A 26,974-nucleotide genomic window follows, 5' to 3' on the forward strand; every position below is an offset into this window, starting at 1 on the left:
GTTATTGCCCTCGTGGACCCACAGTCCCCAGAAAATGCTAGTCTGTTCTTTAGAACTATACAATTACTTTTTAAAACTCACTTTTAAAAAATGGCGTAAGTCACAGACATTGAAAACAAACTTATGGTTACTGAAAGGGAAAGGGGGGTGAGGGATAAAGTAGGAGTTTGGGATTAGCAGATACACACAACTCTATATAAAACAGATAAACAACAAGGATCTACTGTATAGCACAGGGAACTATATTCAATATCTTATAATAACGTATAATAAAAAAATCTGAAAAAGAATATATATACGCATATATAAATGCATCACTTTGCTGTACACCTGCAACTAACACAACATTGTAAATCAACTATACCTCAATTTTTTAAAAATGGTGCAAGTCACTGGCTTTCCAGCTTATTCATACTTCGGAACCACTTTAGGGAAGGGGGCTTGAAAGTTATAGTCCTGTCTGGTCCCACCTCCAGAGGCTCTGACTGAATGGTCTGGGGGTATGGCCTGGCAGCAGGATTTTTAAAAGCTCCTCAGGTGATTTAAGAACCACTGGTCTAGGTCTTAGGAACTTCAATCCTCACTAAGATCCAAGAAGAGAGCCAGAGCTGAGAAGTTCATCTGAAAGAAGCCCAAGAAGTATTTGAGGGCCTGCATGTCCAGCCCTGGCTCCCAGGAAGCAAAGTGGCCCGTTAACAGGGGCTTCCTGGAGAAAATGTCTTGACCTGAAGAAGTGATTCTAGCTGCAGGAATTTAAGGCACCAGAGTGGGTTGGTTGTTAGTGGCAGGTGTGCCCTGCAGAACTGTCAAAGCAAAGCGTATCACAGATGAAAGGCAGATAGCAAGCACATTACAGGCAGCCTCTGTGTGCCTCCAGAGGAACTGTGTGTGCATGACTTACACATAATTCCACTCCAAGATAATTCCCCTGCTACCCTCCTCTGTGAGGCAGCCCGCATTCCTTTTCCCTGTGAAATAGGTAATGTTATTTTACCCATGGGGCAGCTAATGTCCCCAAACCCATGGAGTGGGTAATATCACCACGTTTAATTACTCATACCTGCCTCATTCCACAACAGATTTGGGCTCTCTGTAAAACTCTGTTAGAACTGTGGGTAACTGCACTGTGTCCATGGAGTGAGTAATTCCATTCTGCCAAAGCTTTACTCAAATGCTATGGGGGAAAAAAAACAAAAAACCTCTCTTCACTGCCTATGGTCTCAGCCTGGGCTTGGCAGAGGAGGGGAAACAGCTGCAAACACACAGAGCAAACCCTCTCATGTGACCAGCCTGGAAAGACAGAGGCCTCAGCACATGACACAGACAGGCACCACAGCCTGCACTTGTGACCCAAACCAGGCTGCAGTGGACAAACGCGTGGGAAAGAGCTTGAAGAAGCCCCTCTGGATGGGCACAGCTGCCCTCTGTCCCCTGTGCCACAAGGCACTCCTGCTGTGGCAGGGAGTCCCCTGCCTGCTATCTGGCTTCCATCCAGATTCCAGAATATTTACCGAGGGCCTCAGTGTGTTGGGGATTGTTCACAGCAAACCCAAGCACAGGCAGCACCCCCAGGAACACTTATGCGGAGGGCATGGAGGCAGATAGAGCCCGATGAGGTTTAGTTGCTCAGTGTCAGTTTTATTGTATTTCAAGCAAGATGAGAAAAGCAAGGGAAGGAAAGGCAAGATAAGAACAGAGGTGGGATCCTCACCCTTAGGCTGGTTTTCTAGAGGAAGTAGCTTTTGAAAGGCCTATAGGAGGGTCTTGTGTGGACATGCGACTAGCTAAAGGGGCGAACCATTATTTTTAGGCTGAGATGATTAACGTATTGCTGAGAGAAGGTTGGGCGAACAAACATATATATTTGATGCTTCCTTGGGCAATGGAAAGATTATGGGGTTTGCAGTATTTTCTAGCTCTTTCATTTTGTAGCTTTGGTACTTTGAATGGCTCACCTGAACCCTCCTCCTCTATGAAGACTTGTCCTGACTATCTCATAAGGGTGAGATGACTTGTAACATGGGTGCAGACACTTTGTAACTGGAAACTGGTATTCAAATGGTAATGTTTTCCCTTTATTATTACATCCACCTGGCTTGGTGGAGGGGCAGAACCAGGGGAAACCGAGATTAAACATCAATAAGAAATAGTACTTTATTTGGGCAGTGAATAATGGAAGAATATCAGTAGGCATTTGTGAAAGAGGAAAGAGATTTGAGCAAAGACCAGAGGAGAGAGAAGCCAGGAGTATTAGAGGGTGGCTTACATTTCTAATGGCTGGGGGGCGGGGGCGGGGAGAGTTAGAGTAAATGCTAGTAAAAGAAAAGGTTGGAAGTAAACTGGATCGGAATGTGGAAGGCCTTGAGCTCCAGGAGGTTTGGATGGGTAATGGAAGTTGTTGAAAATTCCTGAATGACAGACTCTCATCTATGCTCCTGGAAGATACTGAAGGCAGTACCATCTGGAAAAGGACGCGTGCGCATTCCCACTTCCAGCCCCTATCCCTGTGTGCAATTAGAGGGATTCTGTGTTGCAAAGGGGCTGTGGCTTCCGTCTCCTGGAGAGCAGCATCCCCGGCGCTCTCCCTCGTGGCTGCAACGCATCACTGCAGAGGCTGCTTTCTCTTTGTCTGGAGTTTGTAAATGATCTGGTTTCCATCATTCCAGGCATAGAGCTGCTTATCTCTAGGGTTGTAATGGATCATGGAGTGACTCCTCGACCGCCTGGGGAAGAACACGTTGGGCAGATCCTCCTCCATGACAGCGCCCAGCGGATCATAGACACAAGTGATGTGATGCGGGCCGAGGCCACCAGAGCTATAGACCACGTAGAGGACACCACACAAGAGGAATGAGGCTTCGGCATCCTGACTTCTGCATGGAGTGTCCCATGAGTGTTCCACTCCCAGTGTGTCGGGCTCAATTTTCGTGAGAACCAAATGGCCGTGGATGCTTGGCCCTGAGTGGATGGCCCAGAGCCCGTGCTCATCCGCAGCCAGGTCAATGTAAGTCGAGGGGGAGCGCGGGTAGGCCAGGGCTCTGCCTGCCCCTCCCGAGAGCAGCATTCGATCTTCCACGGTCCTCTTCTGCAGGTTATATTTGATGATCTCATTGGGAGTCCCTTGGCTGTGAAAAAACAGGAAACCTTTGTAGATCACTTGGCCTGTCCCCTGCCAGGAATGTGTTAGGATCAGCTTCCGGGGGGCTGGCTTGGTGCTATCTTCCATGAATGCCCGTATGCTGGCAAATTCCCAGACAGTGTTGTTTCTGGATCCAATTAAGAGATAAACTTTTGGAGAGTCTCTGACAGCATCTTTCATCCAAGAGCCATCTGTGTCCATTGTCTTCTTCACTATTTTCAGAGACTTTATGCCCATCAGCATGTTGTCGCAGCCTGGCCAAACAGGAGAAAAGGGGAAGGTTACTTTATAAACGCAAGAGGTCTGCTTTTCTCACAGATTGCTTTTTTTTTTCCTTCAGTGTCTAGAATAAAATGATCACACAGAGATTAATCATAACTGATTGTAGGATTCAATGAATCAAGGACTTTAATGAATAATTGGGTCTCTGTTAAGTGAGCTGCCGTCCAGTTATAAGAGCATTAGTCACGATAATCAAATCAGGATATAACCAACTATTTGCTGTGTCAGAGGCCCTGTTAACTCTCTAGAGCGCTTGAGGTTGACACACTGAGAATGACTAGGGTATGGAACGACCTAATTCAATTCTGTTTGCCAAGATGTTACTGGGTATCTGCCGTATACTTAGCTTACAGTACTCTCCCAGAACAGTGCTAAGTACTAAAGATAAAAATTATAATATCAACCCTACACCTTGAGGAGGTGACCTTCTAGTGAAAGATTCTGGTTCTTAACCCTACTAGACCATTATAAGGGTTCTACTCATGCCTTCACTCATTTATTCATGAATGCATGCGTGCCTTTAGTCAGCTGACTTTGGATACCTACAAAAAGCAAGATACTGAGCTAGGTGTTATGAGCTGGGGCTACAATGGACTGCGGTGCAATGATAAATTAGGCACGGTCCTGGCTTAACAGGTACATGACTATCTAGAATATAAAGCTTAAAATGAATTTTTTTCAAAAAGGAGGACAAAGAAGAGACATATCATGTGACACAGGAGAGAATCTGCATTTGAATTAGTCCTTGAAAGACACCTCGAAGGACATTCTGAGATGGGTGGGAAAAACTTTCCCAACAGTTAACAAAACCACACTGGGGAAAGTCCTCCAAGATTAGTGTTAGTAAAGTAGTATAGAGTTTCACCCAATACCAGCCAAATACTTTGTTTATAAAACTAGATGCATAAAACAAAGCAGTAAATTGAAACCAGCTCCGTGCCTGGAACCTTGAGGGTGGAGCTAAGGAACATGAATTTAATTCTGTAGGGAGGTAGGGAGCTACTGAAGTTTTTAAGCAAGACTGAAACATGGCCAAGGTTGTTCTATAAGATTAATTAAGCTGGCAGCCATGTGTACGATGGATACAGGGAGAAGAGACTAAAATCAGGGAAACCAATTCGGAGGGTATTTCTATAATCCAAACAGGATGATAAAGGTCTAAACTAGGTGGAAGAAGATGAAGTAAAAAAAAGGGGCCTACATTTTTCTAGCTCCTCATAGCTACTTAGACTATTACTCTCTCAGCTTCATGCAAAAACCCTTCCTTGGGACTTCCCTGGTGGTCCAGTGGTTAAGAATCCGCCTTCCAATGCAGGGGACGCGGGGTCGATCCCTAGTCGGGGAACTAAGATCCCACATGCCGCGGGGCAACTAAACCCGTGTGCCACAACCAGAGAGCCTGCGCGCTCTCTGCCACAACTAGAGAGAAGCCGGCGTGCCACAACAAAGAGCCCTCGCGCTGCAAGCAATGCCACAGCGAAGGTCCTGCATGCTGCAACTAAGACCCAACACAGCCTAATTAATTAATTTAAAAACCCCAAAAAACAAAAACCCTTCCTTCTTTGACCCTGATCCTGGATCAGTTCAAAGTTCTGCCTGCCCTTGAGAGTTGTGTGTTGGTGGAGAAAAACTCAAAATGGTGCATATTGGTGTCATTACACTAAGGGATCTTCAACCTCAGCTGAGCCCTAACTACTGTACTATACTCTCTGTGCTCAGCCCATCTTCCACATGGCACCTATCTTAAATCCTGCCTCCTGCCCCAAAACTAGCTCATCAGTGCCTCATAATAACTCCTTTGCAAAAATAAATACCATTAGATGTGAACTCCCTCCACTTCCTGTTCCTCACTTACAGACTTTTCTTCAACTCCTGCCCTTTCTACCCTCCCACACATCTTTTTTTTTTTTTAATTTATTTTTGGCTGCCTTGGGTCTTTGCTGCTGCACGCGGGCTTTCTCTAGTTGCAATGAGTGCCAGCTACTCTTTCGTTGCGGTGTGCAGGCTTCTCATTGCGGTGGCTTCTCTTGTTGCGGAGCACGGGCTCTAGGCGCGTGGGCTTCAGTAGTTGTGGCACACAGGCCTCAGTACTTGTGGCTCGCGGGCTCAGTAGCTGTGGCACACGGGTTTAGTTGCTCCACAGCATATGGGATCTTCCCGGACCAGGGCTTGAACCCGTGTCCCCTGCATTGGCAGGCGGATTCTTAACCACTGCACCACCAGGGAAGCCCCCCTCCCACACATCTTAAAAGAAGCCATGTCATTCCTCCTGTGTAAGACTAATACTTCCATCTGCACCCATCTCATCCTTTCCTGGCTTCTTCTAGATTTCCTCCATGAATGATCCCCTTTCTATTATCTCAGATTTCTCCTTCACTACTATTTTATTAGCTTGGAAACATCAATTCTCCCACAGTTAGGCACTCTTTTCTACTTACTTCACCCTTTCTATAATTTTATAGAACTAGACTCTCCTACAGAATAGTTTATACTCTCTGCATCCATTTCTTCACCTCCCATTCTTTCACTTCACCAGAACTTCACAGAAACAACCTTTTAAAATGTGACCAGGGACTTCCTAACTGAAAACTCAGACCTTTTATTTCCGTATCTTACCTGACCTTTCTGTAGCACGGCAGTATTGATCAGTAAAGATCAAGGGGGGAGAAAATGTCTTCCCCCTTGATCTTTGTGTCACCACAGAGACAATGTCTGTGTTCATCGAATGCCGTTTCATTTTCCTCTTCCTTAGTCACACGTTAGCAGTCTCCTTTGTATGTAAGCTGCACCCGTTGACCTATATCCTGTCTAACGGGATGTAGACAGAAGTTGTATAAGCCATTTCCACATGGTCCTTACATACGCTATCTTCAAGAAGACCTTAGAGTCTTGGAATTGTCATGGTGACCAAGTTAAAGAGGGATGTGGGCCAAGATGAGATGAGAGCTGCTCATCATTTTAGGAAAAGTGGGTCATCAGTTGTAATTATGAGCTGCTTGTCGGGACTGCCCTGTTAGGGCAGTGAGCAGTGGTGAGCAGTGTCACAGAGGCAGGGAGTGGTGGCCTTACCAGAAGCATGAAGAACCTTGTGTTTCTCCCTCAAATCTGTAACACAGGTGGGAGAGCAGAGTCTTAACAAAAGCATGGGAACTCTCTGGGCCTCCCTCCCTGACTGCTGTAGGGTAAGGTGGTGGAGTGACAGTTGGGTGTATAACAGTCTCTCAAGAAGAACTGAGCACGCTGAGAGTCTCCATCAAATCCTTCTAAAACCTTTGATATCAGAAGCTAGAAGGGCCAGTGGGTTGTCATTTTGTTCTTAATAAATGCATGGGTTCTCCAGGCCAACTGGAGGCCGAGTAGAGTCAGAGGACAAGAAGCAGGATGATGGGAGAGAAAGCGGACACAAGGAAGAAGGATACACAGCCATAGCACAGGGAACTATATCCAGTCTCCTGGGATAAACCATAATGGAAAAGAATATTAAATAAAGAATGTATATATGTGTAAAACGGAGTCACTCTGCTTTACAGCAGAGACTGGCACAACACTGTAAATCAATTATACTTCAATTAAAACAAACAAATAAACATGCACAGCCAGAGAAGTCCCAGAGGTTGAGGTCAGTAAGCATTTGGCAAACTGCTTGTGACTGCCAGCTGTTTGGGTAGCAATCCTACCACAGTTCCTTAATCAATTCACCACCCACAATGATCACAGCTTCTCTTCTCTCCTCAAGGGTCCCTCATACCCTCCTCACTCGCCTAGGCAGATCTTGCCTCTGATTTCACTGAGAAAACAGAAGCAATAGGAGAACAACATCATCGCTGGTGTGGATTACTGCAATAGCCTTCTACGTGGTGGCCAAACTTCTATCCTTGACCCCAGAGGCCATTCCTCACAGCAGCCGAAGCATCTTTGAAAAATTAAGTCAGATCATGTCACATGTCTGTTCAAAACTCACCAGGGACTTCCCATCTGACTCAGAGTAAAGCTCACATCTCTACCTTCTGGGCCATCTGGGACTGTCTTCCCACTGCTTCCCTGCCTTGTCTCCTGCAACTCCCCTACTTTGATCATTTTGTGCAGCTACACTGGTCTCCCTGCGGTTCCTCAAATTATGCCAAGCACGTTCCTGCCTCAGGAATTTGGCACATTTTGTTCCCTCTGCTCGGAACCATCTTCCTGAAGATATCTACTAGACTTCCTCCCTCGCTCCCTTTAGGTCTGCTCCCAAATGTCTTCTCCTGATCATAAAGGTCTTCTCTGACCACCCTATTAAAAATGGTGGCCCCTCCTCCAGCTCTCCATATCCCCTTTACCCTAGCTCACTGTTCTCCATAGCGCTTACCTTCTATCTGACATATTATAAATTCATCTGTTAACATATTTATGGCTCAACTCCCCTCAATAGAGTATAAACTCCACGAGGGCATGAGCTTTGCCTTATCTGTTTCATTCACTGCTGTATGTCTTGCCCCTAGGATAGCATCTGGCACACAGCAGGCCAGTATTTGCTGAATGAATGAGTTTCCAACCACCCAATCTATTAACCAGTTGCGCCCAATCCCATACTCCCTGCGTCCCTCCTGCTCTCTTTACTTTTGCAGTGGATCTCATCCCTCTCACCGAGTCAAGGACTCAGCACCAGAAATTATCTTGCCCTCTCCTGCTCAATAGTCTCTTCCTCCCAACTGGATCGTTCCCCTCTGTAAACAAGCAGGCTGTAAGATCATGCTAGAATCCAGTGTGGCCCCATTTTTCTATTCCACTTTATAACAAAACTCCTTGGGAGAGGAGGTTTCTCACCTCCAATTATCCCTTAAGCCACTCTAATCAGCTCCAGCTCTCCACAAGTCTAAGTTCCCCTGCCCCACTGCACTGGATCAGTTTTTGCCAAGGTCACCAACAACCACCATGTTGTAAAATCTAAGGGTCAGGTCCCAGTCTTCATCCTAATCAACTTCCCAGTAAGCTTTGGTTACTTGATTGCTACCTCTCCCTGAAACTCCTTCTCCTCGTGATTCTGGAACACCCCTGCTTTTGTCTGTCCTATTGTTCAGGATTGTTTTAATCTTGGAATTCATGGCTGCTTCCTTATCACCATCCATCTTTAAGTGTTCTATCCTCAGACCTTTTCATTTCTCTATCTATGATCACTTTCCAGCTCACTTCATTCTCTGAAGAGAATGGCTCTGAAGAGCATGTAAGTTCTGAATAAGGATGAAATCCAAACTTGTACCTGGAAAGACATCCTATCTGGATGTCTACTTAGCCCCAAACTCATTCATCTAGTCAGTGTTCCTCATTGGCTATCTTCAAACTTCACCTGTCCAAAGCAGAACTCTTGCTTTTATCCCCCAAACTTCCTCCCTCTTCTTCCCATTTCAAGCAAGAACCATCAATCAGATTTCTTCTCTAGTAGTCATTCTTGATTCATTTCCTTCCATCTCCCCACACTAGCAAGTTCTGGTAGTAAACTTACCTTTAACTTATGACGTTATACTTAAATTAAAATGCTCAGTATATTTATATATCCTCCTCTTCCCACTCCCTCTGCCTCCTCTTCCCCTGCACGCCGTGAACCCTCACCTTTTGCCTGGACTACTACAATAGTCCCTGATTTGTCTCTCTGATTTTACTCTTGCTTTGCTATAGAATGTTCTCCACAAAGCAGTAGGAGTGATCTGTTTAAAAACATGAATTATGTGACCAACCTGCTAACCCTTTTTTCCCACCACTCTTGGAATAAAATCCTAATTTGTCTTAAAGCACCTACCTCGTTTGGCCCCTCCCTGTCTCTGGGACTTGATCCTCCACTTTCTCCCCAACCCTGCCCCACAATCTTGCCTCACTGTGCACTGATTACATTGGCTTTCCTGCTGTTCTGGGAGCTGTCAAGTTTGCTTCTGCCTCAGGACTCTTGCACTTGCAATTCTTTCTGCCTGGAGTGTTCTCTTCCTTGATCCTCCCATGGCCTGCTCCTACTCGTCCTTCAAAGCTCAGTTTCAATCGTATCTCCTTAAGAGACTACCTGCGACCACTGTATCTACATTTAAAATGATCTACTGCAGCATCTCTCTTATTCTCTTTATATCACTTACCATGTTCTGTAATTATGTTATCTGTTTTACTTACTAGTGTATTGTCCTTCTCCCCCATTAGACTATAAGCTCCACAAAAGCAGGGCCTTTGTCTTCCTGTTTACTGTTGTACTCTACTGCCTTACTGAGAGCTCTGTGGTTCAATAAATATCTATTGAATTAATAAGGAAAATAGGTTCATTCAAGCAGATGTTTTTCTAGGGTTTAACTGGTGCTGCACATCCAGGGTTCTGATCACAGATCTGTCTTAAGTAATAATAATTTGTAAAGCGCCTTAAAGCTTTTATGATACTTTCAAATGCATTATTCCATTTAAAGATGTGGCACAACATTGTTACCAAGGAAACGTAGGGCAGGAGTGGGGTTGGCGAGAGCCAAGTCCTGGGAAATCAGTGCTTTCAGCAGTCATGTCATCAGTGGTTGCTCCCAGAGGCTTTGCCTGGCCCACAGCATGGCCAGGGTCAGACTTTGGGGCAAGCTATTGAAATGAGCAGGACCCTGTGGGGCTCCTGGGCACGGAAGTCTTTCTGTGTCCCCCGTTTCTTGTTTGTAGGGAACAGACTCCAGCCTCCATGACCTTCCCTGAGTTCCAAAGGCCAGATTCGAACAGCTGCTAATCAGGGAAGGGAGGGGACTCAGAGACAAGGGAGGAGCAGTCAAGAAACAATAGTGCAGCCTCGGGGCAGGGTCCTGGTTCCACCTCAAGGGATACACAGAACAGTATCTTTGAGCTCTTCTGCAGAACTAAAACCCCCAACAAATGGAAGATGTTACATTCTTCATTCAAGAGAAGGTCACAGTTTGATAACCTTGAGAAGCTCATCGGGAGACCACCTGAGGCCACATTAAAGGAGTGCAGGCCCTGCACACACCCTGATCCTTGTCAGCAACCCCACCCTTCAACCACTGCTATAAAACTCCTCGCGTTAAGGCACACAGTTTTTCAGGGCATGAGTCCACCATGTCCCCTTCGCCTGGCAAAGCAATAAACCTATTCTTTTCTACTTCACCCAGAACTCTGTCCCCAAGATTTGATTTGGCACCGGTGTACAGCGGCCGAGTTTTTGACATCATTATGGAAATCTCTCGGTCATCATTTGCCACCATGTTACCCTACTGACCCACTTTGCCAGACTGGGGGATTGCTTCCCTGTGGCCTCTGGGTCAACTTCATTCTGGTTGGCCTGGGTTATAGAAGCCAAACCCCTAGGAAAGGCAGAGGAGCCTGGGCCAGCTGGGAACCTTAGAATAAGTTTCAAACACCTCAGCATGGCACTCAAGGTCCCTCATCTGCATTTCAGGAGAAGCTCGCAGAAGGATCCCCCTCCATGCTGAGCTTTGGGGGCTATGGGCTGTGGTGCAGAAAAGAGAAGAGTGGACTGCCCTGCTTACCGAGATCCATCTCTGCTAGGGCTCGGTATGCCTTTTCTCGGTCTCACCAGCCGAATCTGTCTCATGTGAATGCTCTGCTCTTCCCACATACTCTGGTGATCACAGAGGATGAATGAACAAGGATTTAAGCTTGTATGTGATCACAGATACATTTAATGGGAAAGAGTGGGGGTCCCAAGGGCCACAAGAGAAGCTCAGAAGCTGTTCCCTATTGAGGAACAAGCCCAAAATCTCAAGAAATGAATAAATACCTACAAATACATATAATATGCTTGGTACTGTGATAGGTACTTATTTGCATTAATTTATCTACGTCTTATAATAAGCCTAAGTGGTAGATATTTTAATCTCCATTTTCCAAGTTTAAAAAAAAAAAAGTTTGGATAAGTTACCTGGATAGATCATCTAGCTAAGAGGGCCTCTGAGCTCATCTGAGCTGGAAGGCAGGGCCATCCAGGACACCCCCAGCCAGCCCCAGGAACATGGTGGATGGGTGTGTGCACATGGTGGGAAGGGGTGAGCCTGGGTGTGCCTAGAGAGGGAGAGATGAGGATAATGGACTCCCTGGGGCCTGTTCACAGGGTGCTAAGATATCTGTCCTGACTGGGAAGCTCTCAGGCTGCCCATCCTCCTGGGAAGAAAGTTAGCAGGCTTGCAGCCCAGCTACGAGAAACTATGGCTAAGAACAAGGCATTCAATGTCTCATCAGTGAGAAAATGTTCATTTAAAATACAGGAGAAATTAATACAAACATTATTCTTTCTCCTTCTACTCCTCTTTTCTAATGCAGAAGCCTTGAAGAAATAGCAAAACAAGAGTGTTAGATGGTTTTGATCAGGGAAACACAGTCCGGGGGGGAACACAGAATTTCCAACGCCGTGAGGTCCCTTTGGCTTCTCCTATCCCTTTGTAGCCAGAACCTGGGACTGGGAGTCAGAGACCTGAGTGGTCCGAGCTCCGTCTCTGCCTCCCTCTGTGACTCCCTGAAAGTTCCTTGTCGATCAAGCCTTAGCTTTTCCAGCTGCAGAACGAGGGGTTTAGCCTGGATGTCGTATAGTTTATTCAGGTGGATATTCTGTAATTTTTATAAATTCCTCCTCTTTTGGAATTTGGGGAAAATATACTCACAGTGTCTGAGTAAAAGGGTAAGTTAAAACTCCCTGCTGTGCTTCTCTTGAGAGGAGATAATTAACAGGAGTGAAAGGTTGAGGAAGGATAGGAAACAAATTGAAAACTTTTGAGTCCAGCCAAGATGCAAATTATTTAAGAGAGACACTGACATTGTACAAACCAGAGAATGAAAATCTGTGGTTTAGCCCTTAGGCAGACTTGCAGACAAGCAATTAGGATAGAATTTGGCCCAAGGCCTCAGAGTGAATTCATATATAAATATCATTTATTTGAATCTTTTAAATATTTCCCCCCTTATTTAATAGGATTACTCTCCAGACTTGCTGAGACTCGTCCCTCCATAGGGGAATGACTCAATCAGAGTTATGTTTTAAAAACAGTGGTCTGCATATTAGTAGAGAATGAACGGGGGGGTGGGTAGAGGTGGGGGAGAGGGGATAGAGGGACACAGGTGGAGAGTCTGTAAGTACAATCCAGACGAGAAAAATCTAAATGGTGATGGGAATGAAAAAATGGGCACAGACTCAAAAAACAGAAAAAGAGAGGTCAGGTAACTGATTCAGTTGTGGGAGTGGAGTGATAAACCAGACTCAAGGTTTTGAGACAGAAGGGAAGGGGGGAGGGCACAACCTTTAAAAGTATGACACTGAGGATACAACAAAAACTGGTTAGACCCAACTAGGCCCAAGATGGCAGAAGATTCAACGTCCAGTAGGCCTCGAGCCCCATGATGCGCTCATTGTACTACATTTGCATATGTTAAATGACACCCACAGGCACCATGACAGTTCTGAGGCCGACCATAAAAGACCAAAAGGTGGGTGATGGCCCAATTCCTGGAAATCTCCAACCATTCCCCAAAATAATTGGAAAAATCCCCCCATTCATTAGCCTATGAAATTACCCAGCCTGTAAAAACTAACCACCCCGTATTTCGGGGCTGCACTCACCTTCTGAGACAGACCACATTCTATCTATGGAATGTGTATTTCTCAATTCACCTGCTTTCACTTTACTATGGCTCACTCTTGAATTCTTCCCTGTGTGAAGCCAAGGAACCTCACTTGGCGGCCTGTCCCATGGACTTGCCCAAGACCTCAGACGTGACCATCCTCTCACGCCCCATTTTCCTACAACAGTTGGGGGTGATAGAATGCATGAGACAGCAACAGGGAAGGAAGGTCAGATTTAACTGGGAAGAAAAGTGATGAATTCACTGAAAAGAAGAGAATTTCTGTAAAGCCATGCATATTTTGACTGCTTCTTGAAATTCTCTGTTATAAATCTTGATTTCTTCAACCATCTGAATTGTATTCATGTTAATAAACACTTGTCAATACCTCTGAAGTGACAGGTACATGGGGATGTCAAAGATGACAGCTCTCAGACGAGTAGTCAATTATGAAGCTTCAAGCTATTACAATAAAACTGTCAATGTGGACTTAAGTGTTCTGGAAACTAGGGGCATTTATGCTTTTTGCCCACAGGATATATTTCTTTTTTTTTATTTAATAAATTTATTTATTTTATTTATTTATTTTTGGCTGGGTTGGGTCTTCGTTGCTGCGTGCGGGCTTTCTCTAGTTGCGGCAAGCAGGGTCTACTCTTCATTGCAGTGCGCAGGCTTCTCATTGCGGTGTCTTCTCTCATTGTGGAGCACAGGCTCTAGGGGCACGGGCTTCGGTAGTTGCGGCACACGGGCTCAGCAGTTGTGGCTCACAGGCTCTAGAGCACAGGCTCAGTAGTTGTGGCGCATGGGCTTAGTTGCTCCACGGCATGTGGGATCTTCCCGGACCAGGGATCGAACCTGTGTCCCCTGCATTGGCAGGTGGATTCTCAACCACTGCGCCACCAGGGAAGCCCCTCACAGGATATATTTCTGATATGTCAGCATGGTACCCAAGGTCCTTCATCTGACCTCTTTTGTCATTTGCCCACCACAATGGACTAGTTACTAGTCACTGAACTTGCCATGGCCTCTCACAAGTTTTAAACTTTGCCCCTACTTTTCCTTAGCTCATCTTCACTAACTTAGGATACATCTCTTGTCCTTCAAAACAAAAGTCTCTGACTCTTGCATAGCAGCTAGTTGCTCCTTCCTGTGTACCTGAAGCATTCTGTGCAGCCCTCTTCTGGGGCAGTTTTCGGGCTGAATTGGAATCGCCCATTCACTTTGCTTCCTTGCAAGCATTTAAGACAGAAGCTGCGCCTTGTCTTTTTATCCACAGTGCCTGAGACACAGTACACATCTCCCTCACTATTCAAACGCTTACTGTTCAAACTCAGGAATCAATTAGATTCAGATAATGCAGTATTAGTCAGTTGCTACCCCAACTCACGCTAGGCCAACTTGGAAATCAAATAGATTCAAATAACAAGAAGTATGTGTGGACATTAGCAGGTGCCATTTCACTGTCCGAATGCCTGGGGGGTTGGATAGCAGGAAGGCAGGAAGACCAGCTTATATGAAGTGGTACTCAGTGAGCCATGGGAGGATTTGGCTTTGCAGACGGGCTGAGAACCCAGGGTGAGTGCTTAAACAGGGGCTGGCATACAATACGCGCCCACATGTTTTGGTGAGTCGCACAGAACTCTTTAGTGAATCCACCTCAAAGGTCTTTCTAGGTTCCCAACACTAAAAGTATTTCATGGCACCCAGTACAGAGCCCGGCCAGCTTCCCTTTATTAGTGATTAGCAGCAGAGTGTGAGAAAGAAAACATGGCTGTTGACTTGCATGGCTGGGTGCTGCTCAACAGCATGGAGTGTGTGGAAGCTGGGAAGACCTGTGAGTAGGCGCGAGTCCACTGCTTCCACTGGAATTACCTATAGTTGGAGTTCATAGCCAGGATGTGTCCTTTCAGAAGAGGACAGCTTTCCATAACCTCATCTTACTTGTTTTTCTTCCACAGTATTTATCTTCTTTCTGACATATTATAAATTTCCTTGCTAATGTAGTAATTGTTTGACTCCCCTCAATAGAATGTAAGCCCTATGACGGCAGGGCTTTATCCAATGTGTTATATTCACTGCTGGACATCCTGTCCTAGAATAGCCTCCAGCACATATTACTATTTCTCTATTTTAATTATGACGATGCTAAGAGATATACATCAACAAAAACTCTTTGGGGTCCTGAATAATTTTTTAAAAGTAAAGGGTTCCTGAGATAAAAGTTTGAGAGCTGTGGTCCTAGAGGATCCAGGCTGGTAAATACTCATGTAAAGTGAAGTACGGAACTGGGCAGTCCTCCAGGGAACTTCTCTGATCAAACAGCCTCTGTTTTGCATTATTTATCTAACTGTTGCAACATCTTAAGCATTCCAGGTTTATAATTATGAACTTCTTGCTTTTATTTAACTTTTATTTAAAGACTAAGCTGGGTTTTGTTTTTTGCATATTGGGTTAATTTTTTCCTGTAATATTCTTACCCAAACTAAAAAGGATGGAGATGTTCTCAATGTCTAGGTGCGGTATTACCATTCTCCCATGTGCCTGGTTAGAAAACAGAATCATTTTGCGTGTTGCCATGGATCCTTCCCGTGCAATCAATCCCACTGTTCTCTCTATCCTTTCTCAACGTGTGTGGGTATAGCAGCTGCTCACCTCATCCTGAACTCTGCAGCAACCCTCTCACTGGTTCTTTGGTCTCCCCTCAAAACCATCAATCACACTAATGCCCCACTAATCCACTGCTTTCCTATAGAGATTTGCATATTTAAAATCCCATCTTTTTCTTTTCTTTTTTTTCTTTGCCACACCACACGGCATGTGGGATCTCAGTTCCCTGAACAGGGATCAAGCCCACGCCCCCTGCATTGGAAGGCAGAGTCTTAACCACTGGACCGCCAGGGAAGTCCCTAAAAACACATCTTGAGTGCTACCTCTTTCCAGAAGCAGCAACACCAAAAGCCTCAGATGGATGCTACTAGAGGTTCTAGGGAAGGATGGGCTCCAGAGCCAGACTTGAACTTGCTTTGGCCAAAAGAACGTGGTCAAAGTGACCAGACCTTGGTGTGCTTGTGCCCTCTCCCTCAGACATCTGCCTCCACCACAAGAACAAGCCCAGGTTTGCCTCCTGCAAGATCAGATGCCATGTGGAGAAGAATAAAGCCATTGCAACTGAGGCCATCCTCAACCAGCCATCTCCTGGGCAACGTGTCACTAATTGTAGATGCACTAGGGAGCCCTGCCGAGAATAGCTAAGCCTGGTCCAGGCCAACAGAACTCCCAGCTGCCCTGTGGACTCCTGAGAAATAGTCAATGATTGTTTTAACCCACTAACTTTCAAAGTGGCTTGTCATGCAGCATTATTTTTTTTTTTTTTTTTTTTTTGCGGTACGCGGGCCTCTCACCGCTGTGGCCTCTCCCATCGCGGAGCACAGGCTCCGGACGCGCAGGCTCAGTGGCCATGGCTCACGCGCCCAGCCACTCCGCGGCATGTGGGATCCTCCCGGACCGGGGCACGAACCCGCGTCCCCTGCATCAGCAGGCGGACTCCCAACCACTGTGCCACCAGGGAAGCCCATGCAGCATTATTGTGGCAGACACCTCGTGTGGGGTCCGGGTAAGGGAACCATGAGCAAGATAGGGAGACTGAGATGAATCTAGTGTGTCTAGCGGGTGGTGCTTACTCTTCAGCGTAGCAGGAAAGTGGGAGGAAGATCGGGCTACATGAAACTCTGAGACACAGTTTCATCATCTGAAAAGAAGTCATAATACTATCTACCTAGCAGAGTTGTCATGGGCATTGGCTACCATATCAGATACAAGAGGCGTAATGGAATTCCTGGCAAACAGTTGCTTCCACTTTCCAAGAAACTACTCCTCAAGGTCAGAAAATACTGATCCCTACTCTGTTCCAGGCACTGTGTTAGACTTGGGGAACACAGCATGAATAGTGCAGAGATGCATGGAGTATATTTTATGTTTTCAGAATAGCAGATTCAACACAGCATAGAGCATCAGGTGAATGGGAACCGGCAGTAGTGGCACAAGACTAAGTTGAGAAATGCTAAAAGTTGCTGTGTTCAAAACTTACAGTTACCAAAGGGGAAAGGGGGGGAGGAATAAATTTGGAATTTGGGATTAAGTACACACGACTATATATAAAATAGATAAACAACAAGGACCTACTGTATAGCACAGGGAACTATATTCAATATCTCATAATAACCTATAATGGAAAAGAATCTGAAAAAGTATATATATATATATATTTTCAGATATATATCTGAATCACTTTGCTGTACACCTGAAACACCTGTAAATCAACTATACTTCAATAAAAAAATAAAGAACTTAAAGAAAACTTAAAAAAAATTGTTCATATGGCTTGTCATCTACTTCTACAATAACAGTAAATACAATAGATATAGAATGTACAATATTCATGGTTTTTATTTAATCAGCAGGTATTACTTTCAGAGAGAATAACAAAACAAATTATTTGAAGAAAGCTACGTTGGGGTCAGTTGTAAAGGGCTTTCTTTATGTTATTTTATGGGGTTTGCTTTACCCTGTAGGTTGTGGCTGCCATCTAAGATGATAAGCACTGATGCAGTAATTTTATCAAGATAACCCTGGTGGCAATACAGGATGAAACCCTGGAAAAGGAAGATCGGTTAGGAGTCTTCTGCAGTCATCGAGACTGGAGATGATGAGCGAGCAGTGTAGATGGAAAGAATAAACTTGAGAGACATTCAGAAGGAAGAATCTATTGAGCAACTTATCAGATGAAGGCCAAAGGGATGCTCCTGAGATTTCTAGCACAGGAGAGTGTGTGTGGGACTCTTCTGTTAACTGAGAGAATAGTGGGGGAAAGCAGAGGAAGTTCATTATTTAAAAATAAATGAAGAAAAGGCAGGGAATTAAAAACCAAGGGTTGGAGAGCGGTGGGGAACTGATGTTTCTTGGACAGGATTTGAAAGAATGATTTAAAGCAATCTGTTTGTGAGTAGGAATCATCATCAAATAACAACTAAGAGGCCTCACATGGTCTTCATGCATGTCCCACAATAATAATGCCTCTGGGCGCAGGTATTTAGTCTCAGAGCCGAGGGCTGCTATCTGAGGGCCTCTGTGACAGCCCTGCAGATGGCCGGCCTGGCCCCGGTTCTCCCTGCTATGAGCACTCAAACTCCCCCACTGCCAGCCCATTCTGAACACTAGAGCCAGATGATCTTCCTCAAAACCTCCATCTGAGCCCGGACACTCCCCTGCGTACCACTCTTACGCAAAACAGCACGATGGGAAAGGTTAGTATATGTAGGAGTCGGCCTGCCTTGGTTTGAACCCTCCTCTGGCGTCAGTTAGCAGTGAGACCTTGGACAGATGACTTATTCACTCAGTGCCCTGATTTCCACATCTATAAAATGGGGGTTAATTATAATACCTGTCACATAGGTTTGTTGTGAGAATTAGCTGATATAATCCAACAAGACATAGAAAATACTTAAAGATTACCCGGTACATAATAAGCGCTCAATAACTATTAGCTACGGGTACTCATATTACTTTCATTCCCCACAGCTAGAAAGCGAAGAGGCTCAGCACAAAGGAGCTTAGGTCTTGTCTGGTTCTTTCATCTCCTCTCCACTTCTCCCTACACCTGAGGTCTACTGAACCCTAAGCCCGATTAGGCCTTTGTACATCCGCATGCTGGTCATTTGCTTGAAGTGCCCTTTACTCTGTTCTCCATGTAATTAGTTCTTTTCCAACATTAAAACTTGGCTTGAGGGTCACATTCCAGATTCCACGGTCTCCCCCATCCCCATCTCCATGGCAACCTTGACCTTACTTAATTACTGAATGCCTGCCCCTGTGCTTCTGTGACACCCTCCATCAGAACAGGCATCACACTACCTGTTATTCTGTGTTTGTTTGGAGATTTCCCCACTTGGCTGTAAGCTTTTTGAGGACAAGAATGTTATCCTATTCAATGTTCCATCTCTAATGCCTGGCACAATGCCAACGTATATACGGAATTCAGCTAGAGATTTGTTGAATGAATGAACAAATGAATGAGTCAGAGAGAGAATGAATGGGGAGGTTCACTACACCTGGAGCCAAAGCCATCAGCTAAAACAACTCTGGGATCTTCTATTAATACCTGTAGTGATGGTCCTGGAGGTATCCTCATAGACCACGGGCCTATGTCCGTTGGCCTTTCTGAACCCAGCACAGTGACCTATGGCACTGTCCCAGAGGCAGCATAGGATAAGCTGTACATATACCTTTGGCACTGCTGCTCTGCGAATGCAGTAACTTCTGTGTGTGTATGTGTGTGCGCACACAAGTACTCTCATACCCTCCTGCACTCACACCTGTGTGTACCCTCAACGCCCTCCTTTGTGGGAGATACCTCTGTTGCAATTTAGAGTTATACATCTCTTAATGTTTTGTTCCACTCATCGCAAACTAATGGACCTTGAGAGTTGGCTCACAAATATGTTTTATTTGGCTTCTAGTGGGTTTTATGCTAGTTTGTTTTTTTTTAATTTTAATTTAATTTAATTTAATTTAATTTTTACGGTACGCAGGCCTCTCACTGCCGTGGCCTCTCCCGTTGCAGAGCATAGGCTCCAGACGCGCAGGCTCAGCGGCCATGGCTCACGGGCCCAGCTGCTCCGCGGCATGTGGGATCCTCCCGGACCGGGGCACAAACCCGTGTCCCCTGCATCGGCAGGCAGACTCCCAACCACTGTGCCACCAGGGAAGCCCTGTTTTTATTTTTTATTTTGTTTGGTTTTTAATGGCTTTCAGTATGAGGCACACACATTTATACCTGAATGGACCCCAGAGGCATTTGAATTTGCAGCAATAGACTCTCTCCTCTAAAACATGATCTAACAAAGGATATGAGTTATTTACTTCAGCAGGGAGAGGGTTACTGGAGGTAATTTGCATGCACTCTTGCAAATAAAGGAGCGGGACTAAAACAGGAAGTAAAATAATGCTATAATGTCTTATTCTGACTGCCTTGAGAATTTTTCTTTACAAGCTATTTACAAGTTAAGAAGAGGTTAACACTCTTCTGATCCATCCATGAATACAGCCTGTGGAATCTGCCAAAGACTGTTAGTTGGCTAAATTCTCAATCTGGGTATCTGAACCAGTGGTGCTTTGCCATAAGTCGCCAAGTGCAATGCAAAATTTCTTTTTACTTATAACAGTTATAGTACCAAAGACTTGGAATGAGTTTAAAATATAAGTTAGATTGTATTCAAATATCTTTCAGTCACTGCATTCTAAATTGTGTGTGTGAGAGACAGAGAAAGAGAGAAAGAGAGAGAGAGAGAGAGAGAGAGAGAGAGAGAGAGAGAGAGAGAGAAAGGAGGAGAGAGAGTCTATATGTGTTAGAGTTAAGATTCTAAGAATTTTACCTTAGCCCAAACATCCCTGGAATTGCGGTCCTCACGTGAACATCATTTGTGGATCATCTCTCAATAAAGGCTGAAGACTTGAGAACAGCTCTACAGGAAATGGCTTAATTACAGAGCAACTCTACCGTATTTATTATCCCCAGTATCTGGCCCTTTGTAGTTGCCCAATAAATATTCCTAGAATAAACGAGAACCATTTAGACTGATGTTAGAATTTTCTGGAAATCTCCTAAGACACAATGTTGAATTTTCCAAGGAAGTTATGTTATCTTCTCTCTCTAGGTTTTCTGAAAACACTCTCTAAGATGGCATGTATGTATGAACGAAACACTTGATGTGACCTCTGGCGACCCTCCCTAGCCCATAATCCCATATTTGCCTACACAACGATGCTGACTTGAGGCCTCAGGATTCTAGTGAAAGTTTCACAGCCAGCACAGTCCCAGCAACCAAGGTTAGAAGATAGGAAGATGGGAGCCTTGTGGGAAGAAGGTGGGTACAGGTAACAGCACTGGCTGGGATGGGCAGAATTCTAAGGTTCCCACCCCCATGGTCATGCCCTACATACTCCCCTCCCCTTGAGTGAGGGCTGCAGCCTCACTCAATATGATTGTGAATATGATTGCCCTCCTTGACTAGGTTACATCATGAGACAAAGCTAAAGAGATTTTGCCTCCCCATCAGCTTTTTAGGGAGCTGTTCCTTTTCCACTGGCTCATCCTTGCCCTTTTCCCCAGTCCCTCGTCCCATGCTTACCCCCAGCTGCTCCCTCTCAGAAGGAGGAGGTTCATCTCAAGACAGGGCCAGAAAGGACCACTCACTTGACCAACTTGACCAAGTGCTTCATGATATAGATAAGGGACCCTCTTCTCTGTCTTCTGACTCAGAGATAAGATTTTCTCTTTTCTGCCAAAACCTAATAACCCCTCTGTCTGTGCTAACAATCCCTCTATCCATTCATTCATTCGTCCCCTTAGTTATTCACCAACAAGTATTTATTGAACATAGGCACAATTCTAGGCACTGGGATGCAGCATCGAACATGAAAGGCAGGATCCAGGCTCTCATAGAGCTGACACTCGAGAAGGGGAGGCAGAAAATGAGCATCGAGCAAATAAATGAACTAGAAGATCTCAGAGTAATAAGCGCTCCGAAAAAAACAACAAAAACAGTCCAGTAGTAAGTGCTCCACAACGCCTCTTGGGTTACCTTTCGCAGCGTACTTCAGACCAACCACCCGACGGCCTAGGCCAAAGACCCAGGAAGCATCGTGGACTCAACCCTCTCATTTTTCACATTCAATTATCTGTCACAAAGCCACGTGTATTCCAATTCTCAGTGACTCTGAAATCCGTCTGTCCTTCTCCATCTCCCTGACACTTCATGCAGACACCATCACTTATTGACCAATTTTTTGCAGTATTTCCCTGATTAGTGTTCTCTCTCTAGTCTCGTCCTCTTCCTGCATGTCATGCCCCTGCTTAAAATTGTTCAATGGTTCTCAACAGTTTCTTCAGTCAAGTTCAACCCCCTTAGCCTAGCACGCAAGGTCTTTCATTATCTGGGTGCTACTGAACCCTTCAGCCTTGCTTCCCTGCACTCACCTGCCCCACGCAGCTTCCACTCAGCCATCACTGCAGATCTACATGTGGAAGTGTTACTTGCCTTTGACCTGCTGCACCCTCACTTAACGCGCCCTCTGCTCATCGTTCTCTAACTTCTTTGTTCAAAAGTCAGATCAGATGTCACCTCATTTTGGAAGACCCATGGAGTTTTTACAAGGATTACATTGAAAAGATATATGAGGGGCTTCTCTGGTGACACAGTTGTTGGGAATCCACCTGCCAATGCAGGGGATATGGGTTCGATCCCTGCTCCGGGAAGGTCCCACATGTCGCCGAGCAAGTGGGCCCGTGCGCCACAACTACTGAGCCTGCGCTCTGGAGCCCGCGTGCCACGAATACTGGGGCCCACATGCCCAGAGCCCGTGCTCCGCAACGGGAGATGCCACTTCAAAGAGAAGCCCGCGCTCCGCAACGAGGGGTGGCCCCCCACCCCCCACCCACCGCTTGCCGCAATTAGAGAAAGCCTGCGCAGCAATGAGGACCGAATGCAGCCAAAGATAAATAAATTTTAAAAAAAAAAGAAAGAAAAAGAAAAGATACGTGAAACCCTTAGCCCAATAACGGCATTCAGCTTATGTCTTATTTACCTGATGAAATTTCTTACATTTGGGGCAGGCATAATTAGCATATAAATAAAGTTTTCCTATTTGCAATGAAACCATGTCAGAATACAGCCTCTGAGGTGGGGGACTTGTCTCCCTCATTGTTTTAATGAAATGGAAATTTTCCTTCTCATTTATGTTTTTGTTGCTTAATACTTGCTATTATCATTTGAGCTTCTAACCATTATTCTTAATGGCCTGGAAGTGATTCTGATGGATCCCAAGATTGGAGACAAATACCTTGAACATATCATCATCCCAACAGAATACACAATAATAATTCACTGTAGTTCCTGGCCCTGAGGGTTGGCTGTTGCCTTGTCCAATTTCACGATGTTTCTGGGCACATTTGCAGCCTCTCCCTACTCCCAGGGCACTGGGAGAATCCACCAACCTGCCACTCTTCGTGGCAGGGGACCACACACCTCTATCAACCCAAGGTCTATCTCGAGATGCCCTTCCTAGGCTGGCTTCTAACACCATAGCCCTGGTCTTCTACGGGGGCTTCAGGAACTCTCTGGGAAAGGGAAAGCTGCTTTCTGAGAATGGGTTTTCCTTTGGACACCTGTGCCCCGATAAGGTTTCTCTCCCAGCACATGCCCACAAGAGCACATATCCAGTTCTTACTGGGTCAGACCCCCTACCTGTGTGGGAGCTGTCTCCGAGCGTGAAAGTCCCCAGAAGGGGTAATAAAAGACGCAGTTCTCTTACTTGCATTCAGCAGTGTCCGGATCCTTTTCTCCTCCTCAGCTCCTTGGACTTGCTTTTCTGTCAGCATCTTGTCCTCTGATTCTGTGCACACCTCAGCCTCCCGCAGGTACTCCAGGTAGTCGATCTCCCGCTGGGCACGTTCGACTCTCAGGGCCAGGTTATGGACCGCACTCTTGTACTCACTTGTGTACGTCTGACATCGTCCCAGCATAACGGATATGTTTTTCGAGAACTCTCGGAAATCTTCAATGTATTCTCTCGTTGCTTGGGTACATTTCTGCAGTCCTTGCTTCAGTCAGAAAATAAATTCCCAAATTACTGCCAGTTATTTAACTTGCCCAAGTAATATCAACAGCTCTCGTTCACAGGAAAAAGACTTTTAAAATACAGATAGTCAAATGGGGGGGAAATAAAAATCACCCACAGTTCCTTAATTCAAAGGACTATTGACACTTTAGTGTACAAATCTTTAAAAGTTTTCCCATGCATGTAGTCATACATATATAAACATATTTTTAATGTGATTTCGCTACATGTATGTTTTATAACATATTTTTAGCTTGCTGATATATTGTGAACATATTTCAATACCAATTAATATATATCTATACCATAATTTTAATGACACAATTCCATTGAATTGACATCCCATTATTGTTTCCATTAGACTCTTTTTAATGGACACTTATGTAGTTTTCAACGTTCTGCCATTCAAACAAAGTCTTTGTCTTTACATATTTGTGTATTTCTCTGGTTATTTTCTGAGGATACCTTTCCAGATGTGAGCTCCATCCCCAGCACCTGCACAGGGCCTGGCACACAGTCGTACTCAATAAATACTTGCTGAATGAAAGCTAAGTAAATGAAGGATGGAAATGGGAGGGGTTGCTGGGTCAAACAGCATGTAGACTTAAAGACCATTTGGCGGTTCACCAAAATGCTCTCCACAAAAGTTGTAACAATATTAATATATACTCCAAACAGCAGGATATAAGACTGTTCATTGATGAATGAAAGAGAGAGAGAAAGGTGGGGGGAGAGAGAGTGTGTGAGAGGAAGGGAGGGAAGGAAGGAGGGAGAGAGAGACAGCAATAGAGAGGGAGAGAGAAACAGGAAGGGTGAGAGGGAAAGAGGGAGGAGAGAGAAATTGTCTACATCTTTCCTCCTTTTCCTTACCCCTCTGACACAAATCCCTCAGTGGCTTCACTTTGCTGCTACGTGTCTGCCTTGGCCTGGTGGAGCACCTGGGGACTCAACTTCCCGCCCAGGTTACCACGATCGGGGCGGGAAGACCTATATACATCATATCCCTATCTTCTTAAATCCACATTCATAGCTATGAAAGTATCAGTCTATACTCGATACCCTTGTCTGCAGACAGATTCGAGTATTGGGAAAGCTTGCAGGGATGTGACTGGCGCTGACCCCCAAGGCAGGTTGGTGGTAAATGAAGAGGGACCACGGTTGAGAGTAATTCTGGCACATTTAAGGAGGTGAGACTGGGCAGGAGGTGTCTGAGGAGAGAGCAAATGAGGCAGCAGCAAGAGGCCACTGGCCTGGGAACATTTCCTCCATGGCTTCCTGGCCTCAGTCCGCCGGACGTTAGGAAACGTGTGCAGCCTGCTCTGAGGAACTGTTTTACCCTGACTGTAACCAAATCGTTTGGACTTGAAGAGTTTTCAGGAAAAAATAGAAAATTGGAGATAAGCGTGTCTTTGAGAGAAGATAAATAATTTATCAAAAGTTAACTTGTACAAAAGCAAGGCATGAAGTACGAAACAGCCAATGTCATGGCCAGGGTGTGTCAGAGGTTACTGCGGAGGGTTACATTTGGCCCTGGGAGTCTGTCCCTGCGGCAAAAATGTTGGGTTTTGCAAAGTTTAATGAAGTGGCAGCTGCAACACTTGGAGAAAAAGAGGCCCCAACGCTTTTCTCTCTGTTTAACGTTGCTGAAATCTGCTCATTTCTAAAACCAAGTCCAGTTCAGCAAAAGAAGCTACGAGCTTCTCAGGACACCAATATCATGACTTTTTGCAGTGACCTAATGGCTCACCATGAAAAGACATAAAGAAAACTAAAATCTGCGATCATCCTGATATAGTAAAACATGAAGAAAACGTGACCAAATGTTTAATTTTCCTATTTTAAAAACTGAGCAACTGAATAATATTTTAGACATTTACCACCATGCCAGGCAATGTTCTAAGTAGGAATTAATTTATTAAATCTTCAGAATAGCCGTAAGAGGTAAATTCTATTATCGTCCCCATTTTACAGATGAGGAAAACCTGCCATACCAGAGGATAGCGGAAAGCCCTGCTCAAGGTCTGGGAGAAACAACTAGACTATGAAAAATACTAAGTGTACATTTAGCAATCTATTTATCATTCACTATCTGGAAAAATGCATCACAGTAGGTAGCGAAGTGTGGGTAAGATAAAGTGACTTCCGGGAGGCAGGTTCCCCAGATCAGGGGCACAGATGCCACCTACCTCCAAGACTTGAAAGCGCTGATAGATGTAGTGCACCATGGCCGGGTCCTGGGCGAACTGCGGCAGGGGCAGAAAGGCCGTGAGGATCAGAACGCTGAAAGCAGAAGCTCGCCTAAGAGCCAGCATGGTCCTGCAAACCACCCAGGGTGGGAATCTCTTCTGCTGTTGTTTCTCGAAGAAGGCTCAAGGGTCCAGGGGGTGGTCTCCTGCTTTCTAGCCGCTGCTGAGAAAAATTCTCCAAAAACAGCCAGACAGCAAAGTCTGCTAGTTACTCCCTCAGATGCGTGATCTTGCTTAGCAAGCTGGTGATCAAGTCCAGCTGTTGGCAAGTCAGTCTCCGGAGGCCCTGCAGGCCGACTTGGGGTAGAGGTCTCCCTGGGTCCAGCATCTGTCGCTATCACCTTTGACACACACGGACCCTCTGCAGGCTAGTGGCTGTCCCCTCTTCCAGGCCTGGGTGAGTGTGCATAGGGGTGGGATGGGGGGCGGGGTGGGCCTCTCCCCTCTCCCCAGCTCTTTCCTTTTTACTTTTGTTTTCTTCCTCCCTAGAGAACTCTGCAGTCCAATCACAGGCCTGACCCAACACACACACCACCCCCAGCTTCTCAGAGTTGGACTCTCAGTTTAGTTTCTGGCCCAGATTCCCGGGATCCTTTTCCCCGGAAATCCCTTTGGGAGACCCCACCCCTCCTCCAGACTCTTTGCATTCCTGCAGTTCTTAAAGGCACAGCAAGGAAAAATGAAAGCTCTGATATACCCGGTCTCTGAGCAGCCTGGGCACTGGGCCCATTGCCTTTTGGGGAGAGAGGTCCAATGGGCCACAGGCCTAGCCACCCAGGGAGGCAGCTGAAAAATCTGAGATTCACGCTCAGAAGAGTTTCATTAAGAGCCAAACAATTACTGATACAGGGGCATTTCCAGAGCCAAACCATCAGGAAATGGAACTCCTTAGCGCGGAGGTCCTTGAGTTTTCTCAGTCTCCCGTAGCAGAATTCCCTTCACTTGCAGCTGCAGGCCAGCAATACATAGGACTCAACTCCTGCAGGCCCCAGTCCAGCTGAAGCTAAATCACATCCCTAGGACACAAGTGTAAAATCTTCCAATTTTTCGCCTTTGC

The 26,974-nt window shown here is 45.5% G+C and overlaps 2 protein-coding genes across 2 annotated transcripts in view; both read right to left on the bottom strand.

Annotated features, from left to right (window-relative positions):
• Positions 1–26,974, bottom strand: part of SYT9 (synaptotagmin 9) — a gene marked incomplete at its 5' end in the record, with an annotated part of 266,692 nt that overhangs the window by 33,712 nt on the left and 206,006 nt on the right. The gene's annotated exons all lie outside the window — the stretch shown is intronic.
• On the bottom strand, positions 1,073–26,594 carry OLFML1 (olfactomedin like 1). Its single transcript, XM_079930470.1, has 3 exons — positions 25,858–26,594; positions 23,366–23,654; positions 1,073–3,393 (listed from the first exon to the last, which is right to left on the bottom strand). The coding sequence occupies exons 1-3, from the start codon at positions 25,981–25,983 to the stop codon at positions 2,603–2,605; spliced, it is 1,206 nt and encodes a 401-aa protein (XP_079786596.1). The 5' UTR covers positions 25,984–26,594; the 3' UTR covers positions 1,073–2,602.

This window comes from Stenella coeruleoalba (genome assembly GCF_951394435.1).
Source record: "Stenella coeruleoalba genome assembly, chromosome: 8".
Taxonomy (NCBI): domain Eukaryota; kingdom Metazoa; phylum Chordata; class Mammalia; order Artiodactyla; family Delphinidae; genus Stenella; species Stenella coeruleoalba.